Consider the following 15795-nt stretch of genomic DNA (forward strand, 5'->3'; position numbering starts at 1 on the left):
GTCTTGTCTTGTCCAAGGCTAAAAAGTCTCATCTCGTCCCAGGATTTTTTTTATTATAATAGAGAGATATAGTGCTGTAAATTGCACTTCAGACGTAGTTAATCGCTGTTCAAGAGACTACGAGTAAGTGTGGTCCTCAATCACGGTCCTGGAGGGCTGCAATGGCTATGGGCTTCATTACAGCCAGCGTCCTAATATGAACTCCGTCCTTGCTGATGATGATAGTTGGTGTTTAACTCTATGCCTTGTTAGTGCTTTCATTCATCAAATACAAATTTGAGTTACTTTGTAGATCAGAGGTCCTCAGTTACAGTCCTGGAGGTCTGCCGTGGCTGCGGGTTTTCACTTTAACCAATTAGAACCATTTCATTTACTACTAAAGCAAGTTTTTTTTGGGCTTAATTTTAGTTCTCTTGCCGGTTACCATTCAGAACCATTAGTTGCCTATTTTAGATTTTAGCAGCTTTTTTAAGTTTTAATTGTTGCCTGTTTTATTAACCAGACATTAGTTAATAATGAACCAGCAGCTCTCCAGCTCACATGCTTACCATGAAGTGTCAGTGATAAAAAAATGTTTAGCAATGAATGAGAGGGGAATTGGAAGGACCATTAAGTTTCAATCTATTCTGGTCCACAAAACACTCAGATAACGTTCTCACAGAAGGAAACTCTACAGTGCAATTCAAATTGCTCTTGGATGAATGTCAGCATTAACAAGTCAAACAGTTCAATACCAAGTTTCATTATCAGCATGGACTGCTTTCTAATTAGGAAAGTAGCTGGAATAAAAACCTGCAGCCCTCCAGGACCGTGATTGAGGACGCCCTGAGTAAGAGAGACAATGGGCAGAAGGCCATAGAGAGGTTGATTAGCGTTTAATGGCTTTGTCCAAACTTGTGAGCTCAATGATACTTCAGTCGAAGTGCCTTATTGAATTTGAGTCTCAAGCTGTCTGGCAAGAACAGTTCCAAAAGCATGGATGTCCGTTCTAAGTATTTATTGAAAATTCGTAAATCCAGATATTCCATTGTTTCAATGCAAGATAATTTTTATTATCTTTAGAAGGTTGCGATATTGTAAGATAAATTAACTTTTGTAAACCACCATTACGGCCTCACCCACTAGAAACTAATGATTCTGTAGGCAATATGGTGGAATCCTTCAAACTACCACAACCACTCTCAGATGGGATATTAACACAACTTCCATCGCTAAGACGGCTCAGCAGTGGGTGTCATTTTCACTGCAACTTTAAAAAATAAAATAAAGAAATTCCCAGCCCATCCTAGTACAATTTCAGTTTCACAAAGTCATAATTGTGGACGTCATTTCATCGTGCTTTGTTGTCAACTCCAAAGATAAATGACAGATGCCAACATGACACAACTGGCCAGTGCCCTTCAATTGCAGACGTGGTGCCTGCAACTGGTGACAAAAACCACGTCAAAGGGACCACCTGCAGCGACACAAGTCAAGTTGGGGAGCAGGCACTGGTACAGATAGATAGATAGATAGATAGATACTTTATTAATCCCAAGGGGAAATTCACATACTCCAGCAGGAGCATACTGATACAAAAAAACAATATTAAATTATAGAGTAATAAAAATGCAGGTAAAAACAGACAATAACTTTGAATACTGTTAATGTTTACCCCCCCCGGGTGGAACTGATTCTCTGTGCAAGAGAGGACAGAGCCGATTATACTTCCTTAGAAGGCTGGCATCCTTCAACATCTGCAATAAGATGCTGCAGATGTTCTATCAGACAGTTGTGGCAAGCGCCCTCTTCTACGCGGTGGTGTGCTGGGGTGGCAGCATTAAGAAGAAGGATGCCTTACGCCTGGACAAACTGGTGAGGAAGGCAGGCTCTATTGTAGGCACAGAACTAGACAGTTTGACATGCGTGGCAGAGCGACGGGCACTGAGCAGGCTCCTATCAATTATGGAGAATCAACTGCATCCACTAAACGGTGTCATCTCCATACCACAGATCCCTGCAGCCTACTCTACCCTCAGCTGGTTCACTGCCTGTGCAATCTCAGTAAGATTGGGTGGTTCACAGCTAATTTGGAGGATCAGCCTTAAGGACCTCAAGTTCCTCCGCCAGCGACGCAGCTCAGAAAAAACCCCAGCAAGACAGAGACTGTGTCGGGGTGACAGCATTAAAATGGCAGCATCCAGTCATTGGTGTTTAATAAATCAGGATTTCGTTTAGTGATTAAGAGTTAATGTTCAGCATTTAGCAGAACACCTGGGCTATAATGACTTTGTGACATGTTGCATTGCTTTCCAATCTCAGAATAATAGTTTCACTTGGGTGGCACAGTAGTAGCGCTGCTGTCCTCCCTGCATGGAGTTTGCATGTTCTACCCATGTCTGTGTGGATGTCCTCCAGGTGCTCCTGCTTTCTCCCACAGTCCAAAGACAAGCAAGTCAGGTGACTTGAAAACCCTAAATTAGCCCGGGGGTGTGTGTTTGGGGGGGTATGTATGTGCCCTGTGATGGACTGGTGTCCTGTCCAGGGTTTGTTCCTGCCTTTCGCCCTATGCTAGCTGTAGGCTCCAGCAGACCCCTACGACCCTGTTCAGGACTAAGCAGGTTAGAAAATGACTGACTGACTGACTGACTTTATTATTTTTTTTTCAGGCCCTTCCTCTGTTAAACTGGAAAGCAAAGGTGACTTGACTTTCTTTACTGCGAAGGAAGAGGTGAGAAAATCAGTTCTGTAATTTTGATAACTTTAAGCAGGTTGTTCTAAAGGTGGGTGCCACAGCAGCTGGCGTTGTTGGGTATGGCGCCCTGGGTGTGTGTATGATTGTCTGTGTGTGGTTTTCATATTTGATTTAAGTTATTGTCAGCACAATGAGACATATTTGTTGCTTGTCTTACAAATGGTGCAATAAGCAGAAACGATACAGAGCAGGGTACAATGACACAGTGCTGGACACAGGTGACAAAACAGAGCAGTGACAACAACAAATAACTAATAACTGACAGTCATAAGTGAAAGAATAATAAAAAAAAAATAACAGTTTTCAACATGCAGCTTGCATCAGGCATATCCAGGGGGTCTCAAGTTCAGTCCTAAGGGCCCCCTGTGGCAGCAGTTTTGTATTTCAACTCGTTTCATCACAAGGGAGTCAATCTTTTTCAACTACTTGACCTTGCTGTTTAATGAGCTGAGGACAAGTGTATAAAACTTGCCTATGCACAAAATGAATTCTGAAATGAGAATACATAACTTTTCACACAAAATTCTGGATTTATGAGATAAACTTGATTGCAGAATTTGTACATTTACAGCAGCTCTCACCCATGTGTATGAGAAACTGGGAAATGGCGACACCCTTTGATCAAGAAGACAAATGCACCCAAACCCACTAACTTGCACATTTAATAATTCGTATCACCGAGCTGTGATTTTAATGTAAGCTCTACATAGATAGATAGATAGATAGATAGATAGATAGATAGATAGATAGATAGATAGATATGAAAGGAATTATATAATAGATATGCTTTTTTCTCTCTATTATAATAAAAAAATCCAGGGAAGAGAGAGGAGACGTGACTTTCTCAAAGAGACACTTTCACATCCCGCAAGACGAGACTTTGTGCCAAGAGATTTAACCAGGCCCAGGGCCGGAATTAAAAGACAAAAAGTAGATGACAAAGTAGAATGTCGTAGAGAATTCAAAAACATTGGCGCGATACACATGCGGAGCAAGTTAGACATAATGAAAGTACGAAAATTCGAAAGTTCCGAAAAACTGATTGTAAAGATTGCATTAGCACAAACAAATGGAAATTATTACTTGGTGAAATAACAGAACAGCGAAAAGAGATTGAATATATTGTTTGGATTTAAACTTTAAGTCAGAGACTTGTAGATTGTCTAATTCATGTTGCCATCAGGGAAAAGTAGTGTTTCTTCCCAATGAAGAGATAGATAGATAGATAGATAGATAGATAGATAGATAGATAGATAGATAGATAGATAGATAGATAGATAGATAGATAGATAGATAGATAGATAGATAGATAGATAGATAGATAGATACTTTATTAATCCCAATGGGAAATTCACATTCTTCAGCAGCAGCATACTGATACAATAAATAATATTAAATTAAACAATGATAATAATGCAGGTGAAAAACAGACAATAACTTTGTATAATGTTAAATGTTAACGTTTACCCCCCCGGGTGGAATTAAAGAGTCGCATAGTTTGGGGGAGGAATGATCTCCACAGTCTGTCAGTGGAGCAGGACGGTGACAGCAGTCTGTCGCTGAAGCTGCTCTTCTGTCTGGAGATGATACTATTAAGTGGATGCAGTGGATTCTCCATAATTGATAGGAGCCTGCTGAGCGCCCTTCGCTCTGCCACAGATGTCAAACTGTCCAGCACCGTGCCAACAATAGAGCCTGCCTTCCTCACCAGTTTGTCCAGGCGTGAGGCGTCCCTCTTCTTTATGCTGCCTCCCCAGCACACCACTGCGTAGAAGAGGGCGCTCGCCACAACTGTTTGATAGAACATCTGCAGCATCTTATTACAGATGTTGAAGGAAGCCAGCCTTCTAAGGAAGTATAACCGGCTTTGTCCTTTCTTGCACAGCGCATCAGTATTGGCAGTCCAGTCTAATTTATCATCCAGCTGCACTCCCAGATATTTATAGGTCTGCACCATCTGCACACAGTCACCTTTGATGATCACTGGGTCTATGAGGGGTCTGGGCCTCCTAAAATCCACCACCAGCTCCTTGGTTTTGCTGGTGTTCAGGTGTAGGTGGTTTGAGTCACACCATTTAACAAAGTCATTGATTAGGTCCCTATACTCCTCCTCCAGCCCATTCCTGATACAGCCCACGATAGCAGTGTCATCAGCGAACTTTTGCACATGGCAGGACTCTGAGTTGTATTGGAAGTCCGATGTATATAGGCTGAACAGGACCAGAGAAAGTACAGTCCCTTGTGGCGCTCCTGTGTTGCTGACCACAATGTCAGACGTGCAGTTCCCAAGACGCACATACTGAGGTCTGTCTTTAAGATAGTCCACGATCCATGCCACTAGGTATGAATCTAATCCCATCTCTGTCAGCTTGTCCCTAAGGAGCAGAGGTTGGATTGTGTTGAAGGCGCTAGAGAAGTCTAGAAACATAATTCTTACAGCACCACTGCCTCTGTCCAAGTGAGAGAGGGATCGGTGTAGCATATAGATGATGGCATCTTCCGCTCCCACCTTCTCCTGATATGCAAACTGCAGAGGGTCAAGGGCGTGTTGAACCTGTGGCCTAAGGTGGTGAAGCAGCAGCCTCTCCATGGTCTTCATCACATGTGATGTCAGAGCAGCAGGCCGAAAGTCATTCAGCTCACTAGGACGTGATACCTTTGGGACTTGGGTGATACAAGATGTTTTCCAAAGCCTCGGGACTCTCCCCTGTTCCAGGCTCAGGTTGAAGATGCGCTGTAGAGGACCCCCCAGCTCCGATGCACAGACCTTCAGCAGTCGTGGCGATACTCCATCTGGACCCGCTGCTTTGCTGGCACGAAGTCTCCTCAGCTCTCTGCTCACTTGCGCTGTTGTAATTATGGGTGGGGATGTCTTTCCTATGCTGGTATCAGCAGAAGGATGTGTGGAGGGTGCAGTACTCCGAGGTGAGAGTGAGAGTGGGTTAGGGTGGTCAAACCTGTTAAAAAAGTTGTTCATTTGGTTTGCTCTCTTCACGTCTCTCTCAATGGTGGTACCCCGCTTCGAGCTGCAGCCAGTGATGATCTTCATCCCATCCCACACTTCCTTCATGCTGTTATTCTGCAACTTCTGCTCCAGCTTTCTCCTGTACTGCTCCTTCGCCGCGAGAGGTGTATCCGCGAGAATTAAAAGATCTGTTGTTTGGTGAAAGTGAAATCCCGTGAGAGAAAATTTCAAGCTCTGCGAGACAAGACTTTATGCGAAGAGATTTGGAAAAGTCCTGACCACATCTAAAATATTTACAACAACGCACACGGTTCAATCATTTCTCATTTGTGTGAATGCTATTGTCAGACACAGTTCGTGTAGAGAGGAAGAAACGATATTTACTTATGGGCAGTTATACGTTGCATTGTCGCGATGTAATTCCAAACACGGAATCAAAATTCAATGCGATATTGATGAAAAGGTAAAAGTGAAAGAGATCGAATATATGGACATAGGTGATATGACAGAAGTATGTAGATATCGTTTGGCTTTGAACTTTAAGTCGGAGACTTGTAGATTGTCTAATTCGTGTTGCCATCAGGGAAAAGTATTGTGTCTTACCAATGAAGAGGTGTATCTGCGAGAATTAAAAATTCTGTTGTTTGGTGAATCTAATCAAGGACTTTGTTAAATTGTGCGACTCAAACCACCTACACCTGAACACCAGCAAAACCAAGGAGCTGGTGGTGGATTTAAGGAGGCCCAGGCCCCTCATGGACCCCATGATTATCAGAGGTGACTGTGTGCAGAGGGTGCAGACCTATAAATACCTGGGAGTGCAGCTGGATGATAAATTGGACTGGACTGCCAATACTGATGCTCTGTGCAAAAGAGGACAGAGCCAACTATACTTCCTTAGAAGGCTGGTGTCCTTCAACATCTGCAATAAGATGCTGCAGATGTTCTATCAGACAGTTGTGGCGAGCACCCACTTCTACGTGGTGGTGCGCTGGGGAGGCAGCATAAAGAAGAGGGACGCCTCACGCCTGGACAAACTGGTGAGGAAGGCAGGCTCTATTGTAGGCACGGAGTGGGACAGTTTGACATGTGTGGCAGAGCGACGGGCGCTGAGCAGACTCCTGTCAATCATGGAGAATCCACTGCATCAACTGAACGGGATCATCTCCAGACAGAGGAGCAGCTTCAGCGACAGACTGCTGTCACCATCCTGCTCCACTGACAGACTGAGGAGATCGTTTCTCCCCCACACTATGCGACTCTTCAATTCCACTCGGGGAGGTTAAACATTAACATTATACAAAGTTATTGTCTGTTTTACCTGCATTTTTATTACTCTTTAATTTAATATTGTTTTTTATCAGTATGCTGCTGCTGGAGTATGTGAATTTCCCCTTGGGGATTAATAAACTATCTATCTATCTATCTATCTATCTATCTATCTATCTATCTATCTATCTATCTATCTATCTGAAACTGAAATCCACATACACGAGCGGCAGAGATGCAAAGTTGCTGGCACGAAGCGCAGGCGGGGGGGTTGGCGAGTGAAGCGAGCAGGGTTCAAAGTTTTTCAAAAAAAAAAAATGACGTAATATCAAAACTGACTATATCATGACATCTTAGTCACAGGTCTAACAGATTTTATACAAATTGACAATTTGGCCCATGTTTTCTTGCTAAGATGTGTGGGGTCTGAACTCAAGTCAAAATGAAACTAGAGTTAGAAAGTAAGTCGAGGAACTGTAAGCACAACCGGGAGTGCTGCCGGAAGCTAATCCAAGAGCACCTGGAGCACTTCAGGGTGTGGTATAAAGGAGTCAGGAGGTGGAGGACACAGCTTATGAGGAGAGGAATACAGGCAGCAGAGAAGAGAGAAGAAGAGAGGAAAAGAAGGGGGAATACAGAGAAAGAAAGAAGCAATTGAGCAATTTGTGGGTGATTTGTGCACTGTGTGCCGGAAAAGAAAAATAAAAACCATGTGTGCTTGGACTTGTGTCACTGTGCCTGTCTATGTCAGGGTTAACCTCCACACTGCTCATTTGTTTTGTGGCATTTGTCTTGAATTTTATCTTGTGAAAGGGGTCAGCAAACCTGAATATAAACCTATATGATACATTTAGTGATGATTATTACATTACCGTCCTCCAGTCAAGTCAATAGTGGAGTGTCTGCTCTTGATTCCAGCACAGTATGGCCAAATTCAATTTTCTCACCATTTGTTGTGGCTCCCTGTGACAGACCCTGTTGAGGATAAAAACGGGTTAGGGACTGACTGACTGACTTTTTGATTCACAGCATACAAGTTCCAAGATGGGAATATATACTGTTTGTCCATTTGATGAGAATGAAAGATATTGGGGTGAACAGCAGTTTGCCATACTTATTGTAGCTCTCTGTGCTCTTGAGGTCCACTGGCCTACTATGCTTTTTGTTGCAGGTAAAGAAAGGAAAATTTAAAGGCCCTCCCAAGCCCCAGAGACTAGGAAGTCCACAAAATGAGAAAACTGCCCGGCAACTGCTGGGGGAACTGTACACAGATAAGGAGTACCTGGAGAAACTGCTCAAAGACAAAGGTACCGGCTGACGTTTACACACTCTACTTGTGGGGCTGCACTTAGCAGGCTTTTTTTTTTTTTGTTCTTTATTTCACCTTATACAATTTCTTGTATTAGGAATTTGTTAGTTTTTGCATACCTCTTGGGGTCAGAGCGCAGGGTCAGCCATTGTACAGCGCCCCTGGAGCAATTACAGGTTAAGGGTTTTGCTCAAGGGCCCAGCAGAGTAGGATCTCTTTTGGGAGTGACAGAGATTCAAACCGGCAACCTTCTGGATACCAGTGCAGATCCTTAGCCTAAGAGCCACCACTCCGCTTTAGTCAATACACCAGACCAGCTGATTGTGTTGTATACAGAATTCTCAGACAGAAGGTGAAATGGGTGTGGGATCTCTAAAAAGGACCAGAAAAGCCCACCAACTCTTACCTTTAGGGTTCATCCTAAGAAGGCCCCAAAAAGGGCTAGATGGCTTTGAAAGCTCCAAAACATGAGAACATTAGACAATATTATGATGAAAACAGGTCATCCATTCTATTCATGTACATTGTGCAAAATCTCATCACGCCCTTTTTGTACCCACCTACAGACAGTACCTTGAATTCCCACTTCTTTTACTTTTATTTTGATCTCCAACCTTTCATGTGGGACCTTGACCAAAACTTTCTGAAAATCAAGCATCATCTACACCTTTCTTATCGCATGCTTTTGTTGTTTTCCCATAGAATTCCACCATATTTCCATACATTCCTTATATGGAGTATTTTATGACCCCCCTTCTTTTTTCTTACCAGTTTTAAACTCCCAACTATGGAGGAAATACTTGGTATTATTACCAGTAGCGTAGCTCGAGTTCGCGCCACTCAGGGCGGGGCTTCAATTTACCGCCCTCCAACGTATCTGAATATGTTAACTTATTTAAATAGAAAATTAAAATGACATATTGAGAAAAATTAAGATATATTTTGCATAGATTTATTTATATATAGAAAAACAGCAATATTTTTTTCAATATAATTATTTATAAGCATCAACTAGACAAGAATATAGTACAGACGCACTGATAAGCCGTGTTCTGTTTATTAGTTTAATATAATTACGCTGCGAAAATCAGAACTGGTGTGGTGTACAAGCGATAGGTGGGGATGAGCAAGAACATATTCGGATTGATAACGAAATGAAATTATACATTGTGAATTAGTTATCTTCCTAGAAATTATTATCGCTGTAATGTTTCTATTTATTTTTGTTATTGCCTCATAAATTTCAACTGCCATGTCTGATGTCATCACAGAAGGAAAATGACTTTTGCAGCATTTGTGGATGAAAATCAGAGAATTTGACTTTTTTTCATTCATGAGTGATATTTTTCCGAACCCTGCTGCTTACACGTGAAGTGTTCTGAGCCTTTTGTCCAATAATGCCACCCCCAAAAATGTGCCGCCCGGGGCGGACCGCCCCCTCCGCCCGCCACTAGCTACGCCACTGATTATTACCAAGCCCTCTACCTGTCAGCTGGATCCAATTCATATTTACTTGGTTAAATTCTGTTTGTCTTCTTTTTCCTCTCTAATAACTAACATCATATATTCTTCCCTTATCTCTGTACTTGTTCCTTTATCTTTTAAAATCGCTGTAATGTCCAATTCTCAGATCCCCACAACCTAAATAATTATCATTCAATCTCAAATTTACCTTTTCTTTCAAAAACACTGTTGTTCTGCGGTGGGCTGGCACCCTGCCCAGGGTTTGTTAACTGCCTTGCGCCCTGTGTTGGCTGGGATTGGCTCCAGCAGACCCCCGTGACCCTGTAGTTAGGATATAGCGGGTTGGATAATGGATGGATGGATGGAACACTGTTGTTGAGCAGATTCACTCTTACCTTACTGACAATCATTTGTTTGAACGATTTCGGTCCGGTTGTCGTCCATTTCGCAGTACAGACACAGCCCTGGGTAAAACTCTGGGCTGTTAACCATACTTGTGCTCCTTGATCTGAGCTCTGCCTTTGATACAATCTCTCATGATATTCTTCTTGAGAGATTACAGTCAATTGGTATTATTGGCACTCCACATGCCTGGTTTAAATCTGATCTCTCTGATCATACACAGTTTGTAAGTTAAAAAATTTCAGATCTCAAGTTTGCCCAGTTGTTAGTGGTGTTCCCCAGGGCTCTGTCTTGGGTCCCCTTCTATTTATTATTTATCTTCTGCCTCTTGGTCATATCTTTAGGAAATTTAATATTCATTTTCACTGCTGATGACACCCAGCTCTATCTGTCTACTAAGCCTGATTCCACTCTTCCACCTTCTTCCCTCTCTGAGTGTCTGCAGGAAGTTAAATCATGGCTGTCTGCTAATTTTCTTAAATTAACTAGTGATAAAACAGAGGTTCTTCTGGTAGGAACTAAATCTGTTTCAGGTAAATGTGATAATATTTCATTGACTATTGATAATTCTCTAATCTCTTCTTCCTCCCAGGTTAAGAGTGTAGGTGTTATTCTCGATAGTACCTTAAAATTGGAGGCACATATTAATAATGTCACTCGTTCTGCATATTTCCATCTACGTAATATCAGCTGTTTACGTCCATCTCTTTCAGCTACCAGCACTGCTCTTCTTGTTCACGCTCTGGTCACATCTCATATTGATTACTGTAATTCTATCCTTTCTGGTCTTCCTCACAAACTCCTTTACAAACTCCAGTTGGTTCAGAAAGCTGCAGCGTGTATTATTACCAGAGCCCCTTCCATAGAACACTTCACTCCTGTCCTTCAGCAGCAGCTCCCTATAAAATATCTCATTGATTTGAAGATTCTGCTTATCACTTACAAGACCCTTCATAATCTTGCATTTCCTTATCTTTCTGATCTTCTTCACATCTCCGTTCCTTCTCGTATCCTTAGATCTTCTTCCTCTATCAGTCTTACTAGACCTCCTGCTGGCTTGACTACCATGGGGATTAGAGCTTTCAGTCAAGCGGACCCTCGCCTCTGGAACTCTCTCCCACAAGACATTTGTAATGTCGACTCTCTTCCTACCTTTAAATCTCAGAGAGTGGTGGCTCTGAGGCTAGGGATCTGCACTGGCAATCAGAAGGTTGCTGGTTCAAATCCCGTAAATTCCAATAGAGACTCTGCTCTGTTGGGCCCTTAACCTGTAATTGCTGAGTGCTTTGAGTAGTGAGAAAAGCGCTATATAAATGCAAAGAATTATTATTATTATCTTAAAACACATCTTTTTCAGCTGGCTTATTCTGTCTGATTAATTTTATTATTGTATTTATTCTGGTTTTATTGTACTGTTAATAATTTTTATTAATTTTATGTTGTGACTGTTGTTAATAATGTGCTCATTAAGGTGTCCTTGTGTGCCTTGAATGGTGCCTATAAATAAAATAAATTATTATTAGTAAAAACATCACCTGCCTCGTCTGAACCCATCTTAAGTATTTGCTAACACCAACAGCAGAGTTTGGGGGTGGCAAGTGGGGTGACCACCCCTGGCCTCGTGCTTAAGGGTCCCCACTTTTGAGGTCCGCGTGTCCCATTCGAGCAGATTTGTCAACAGGTGAACAGGTGCGAAGTAATTAAAATATCATTTTTTACTATATTTCAATTCAATCAGAGTGCCACTGAAAATCATTCCGCGTGCCACTGTTGGTCGCCAACCCCTGATGTATGCCATTACTGTAGCCATACAACTGTTTTTGAACCATTGCATAATTTTTCAGTTCCTGGTATTTGCTTCTAAACTTCCCTCGTGTACCTTTTCAGACCTGATGAAAGTTAACACCAGAACTGGAATAAAACTGCAAGATCTGATTCTTGGTGGCATCAGCTACTTGGACACCAGAACTGAATTTTGGAGGCAGCAAAAGCCCATTTATGCCAGAGTGCGTGATTACCGGCTAATGCAACAAAAATGGAATCAATCTAAGCTTAGCAAGATCTCGGACCCAACAGACTACATCCTGAAGAATCTGGAAGAGATTTATCAAAGTGAGTATGGTCAAAAGGTCTTCACCTCACTTACCAAGACCTTCAGTGCAACAGAATAAAGGTGGGAACATCTGAGTGACTTTACTTTGGGTGTATATTGTGTCTTTGTAAAAATGTGGGGTACAGCCTACCAGTTACTCGCACATTAGACACAATCTCATCTAGAAAAGTGCTATTCTTTAGCTGCTATGATATGCCGTCAGTTTATAGTTTTTTCTAGCCACGCTACCTGTCGAATACAGGTAATAGAATAATTTCAAAAAATATTTGCAATCTCTTACCTCTCTTATCTCAGCTACTTTCCTTGTTATTCACGTGTAGTGTGAACGTTTCTTCACCAGTGTTCCATCTCTTGGGCACATTCCTGTAATGTCTGCTTCTCAGACTCTGTTATTATCTTTGGGGTGGCTTTCTCACATCCTGTCTGCTTTTTTGCCAACTTTGAAGGTGACTCTCTCGGCATGCCTCCCATGCTGTTTCTCCTTTTCACGTGTCTCACACTCACACTTCCTCTTTCGTTGTGTCATCAAAGCCATCCTGACCAATCAGATTGCTCAAAGGGACTGAACATACACACTTTAGTGTTTTATTATATAGTAGATAGGTGTGTTTCTATCAACCAATTTTTTTGATGGGACATTTCCTTTGGGTAGTTTGAAGCCATACACTTTAATTCTGATGTTACTTTTTCATTACGTCATTTCCTTTACCAGTTGTTTAAATTTTTTGTATGTTTTGGCTACCATTTTGTATTTTAATGATCGCAACTATTTTGGACACCCATGGTCAGGACAGAACTTTGCATTTTCAGGAGTGTGTCCCCGGGTCCTAATCTGGGATCTTGAGCTAGTTTGTCATGTGGCAGAAGCGGCAACGCACCATATCAGCGCATGCTCCTAACCTCTCTAACCTCAAAGATAATGACACATGAGTCATCGACATGATGGGTAAAAAGGTTGGTTGATAGGCACTTCCTTATCTGAGCTGTGGATTCAAAAATCTTTTTTTTTATACTGCTGTGATTTTGACTCCACAAAATAAAGCCCACAGAACAGATCTCACCCAAGGTATGCCTGACCCAGGAAAATGGGAAGCTTATGACCCAACTAGGCCTCAAATAGGAAACAAGCCTTAAAGTTAAAAAAAAAAAGGCAAATCCCTTGAAAAAGAAAACATAAAAACTCTCACTGGGAGCATGTAAGTAAGAATTTCACTATACTCTGTATACATAATAAAAATGAACCTATAAAGCTGTGAGGTCAAAGCGGGGATTCAGTTGGGCATCTTATCTAGGAAAAAAACCCACGGGTGACAGTACAATAGGACTGTGTGATGGAATCATTCAGGTGCTGAATAGTACTCAGTGGCACATTCTGTATTACTGAATTCAATTAATTTGGTAACATTTTAGTCAGGCACTGCAAAAATGGATCAATTACTCATTTACTATTATGTAACTAGACCTTAACAAAGGCTATCTTTTGGTCTTTATAATCCTTATCAAACATCAGTAGACAGGTTAGTCATCTCTGTGCAGTGTGACATAGTGACCTGATGGTAAAATGAGTTGTTAGTATGAAGGATTCACAGGTCATACACTAAATATGTCATATCAAGACCAATGTGTCTCAGTTAACCCACCTCAGACAACTCCAAAGTGACATTTTGTTAGTCGGTCACATTGCAGAGATGAATCAACACTTTACTGATGCTTGTGAGTGTTACGAGGACCCAAAGAATAACAATAATAATAAATGTTATTTATACAGTGCCTTTCTAATGCTCAAGGCGGTTCACAGAGTCTCAGAAAGAACAGCAAGGTATATATAATATTGATTACAAACAACATCTGCAGAGAATACTAAAAAACAGACAGACGCACACCATACAAAGCATTAAATAACATAAATAGACAGTAAACCAGAGTAAATTACTTGCACACACAAATTATCCTGAGCATCCCAACAGAGAAGTAAACTGACAGAAGGGGCACAATGTCAGGTTAAGTTCGACACCTTCCTGAAAAGATGAGTTTTAAGTTGCTTTTTAAAAGAATGAATGGAGTCACTCGATCTCATTAAGTTGAAAAGGTCATTCCAAAGCCTGGGTGCTGTAAAACTGAAGGCCCTGCTGTCACCCACAGAGTGCAGGAGAGTGTGGGGCACAGCAAGATGGCCGGAATCACAGGACCCTAGTGGGCGAACAGGAGCACTGTGATGAAAGTTACGATGCAGTCCGGTGCAAGGCCATTTAAAGCTTTGTGGGTTAAGAATAGAATGTTATATTTTACCCTGTAAGACACCGGCGGAAGCAGGATGGATGTTTATTAAGGTCTTGGTCCATAAGAGTAAACGACTAATAGATGCATTTTTGCAGTACCTAAACTAAAGTGTTACCTTCAATTCAGTTTATTTTTGTATGGCACTCTTCACTGATGCAGGAGCAGCAAACAAGTGTCTATGCAGTTTTGCCCAGAGGGGCTTGGGTGGTCTTTTTGCCATGGCACCCCTGCAGAATTTTTTTCTTCAGTTTAACTGGAGTTTTTTTTTTTCTGCCCTTCCTTCCAGCTGACCTTATTGAGACTTACATTATGATATCTCTATATAAAATGCAATGTCTGTCTGTCTATATGTCTGTCCGCTTTTCACAAGGGAACTACTTCACGAATTTAGATTGGGTTTTTTTCTATAATTTGCTTGAACATTCCGGTTGATTTTGTGACTTCTCTCATCGTGCTAAGTATCATAGTTCATTTGTGGTACTGATTTATTTGCGCAAATCCGAGAGAAACACAACAGGCCGCGGGGAGGGGGTCGGGACCCTCCTCACTCACGTTCCAGCCTTGGGGCGTGTACCTTACCTCCGCTTAGCTAGCAAACAAGAGAACTACATAATGGATTCAAATCGGTTTTTTTTAACTAGAATTTGCTTGAACATTCCGGTTGATTTTGTGACTTCTGTCATCGCGCTAAGAATCATAGTTCGCTTGCAGAAGCGATATATTCGCTCTAATTTGAGACAGAGGCTGCGGTCCAAGTTGATGGGAAGCTTGACATTAGGAGTGGGGAGCCAAGCAGGGCCACTCTTTCACGTGTCAGCATCCGTTCGAGTTGCTCTACCTCTGGCCACGTTTTGGAGCAGACCTTTGCCTCTGCTTAGCTACAACAACAACAACATTTATTTCTATAGCACATTTTCATACAAATAATGTAGCTCAAAGTGCTTTCTTTACATGATGAAGAAAGAGAAAAAAAGACAAACTAAGAATTAAAATAAAAGAACAATAATTAAGATAGAATAAAAGTAAGGTCCGATGGCCAGGGAGGACAGAAAAAACAAAAAAAAACTCCAGACGGCTGGAGAAAAAATAAAATCTGCAGGGGTTCCAGGCCACGAGACCACCCAGCCCCCTCTAGGCATTCTACCTAACATAAATGACCTCAGTCAGTCCTCATTGTATTCAGGGTTCTCATGGAAGGACTTGATGATGACGGTCATGTGGACTTCTAGCCTTTAAACCATCAATGTAGGGACATCACG

At 41.8% G+C, this 15795-nt stretch overlaps 2 protein-coding genes across 2 annotated transcripts in view; both read left to right on the plus strand.

Moving 5' to 3' along the window:
• The window catches only part of nkiras2 (NFKB inhibitor interacting Ras-like 2), a 292782-nt gene that overhangs the window by 155629 nt on the left and 121358 nt on the right, over positions 1–15795 (plus strand). The gene's annotated exons all lie outside the window — the stretch shown is intronic.
• Positions 1–15795, plus strand: part of odad4 (outer dynein arm docking complex subunit 4) — a 53648-nt gene that overhangs the window by 13400 nt on the left and 24453 nt on the right. Inside the window, exons 4-6 of the mRNA XM_028819602.2 lie at positions 2649–2710; positions 8140–8275; positions 12031–12255. Coding sequence (XP_028675435.2) covers positions 2649–2710; positions 8140–8275; positions 12031–12255 — 423 coding nt within the window. The remainder of the gene's footprint in view (positions 1–2648; positions 2711–8139; positions 8276–12030; positions 12256–15795) is intronic.

The sequence above is a fragment of the Erpetoichthys calabaricus genome, chromosome 14 (genome assembly GCF_900747795.2).
Source record: "Erpetoichthys calabaricus chromosome 14, fErpCal1.3, whole genome shotgun sequence".
NCBI classification, from domain to species: domain Eukaryota; kingdom Metazoa; phylum Chordata; class Cladistia; order Polypteriformes; family Polypteridae; genus Erpetoichthys; species Erpetoichthys calabaricus.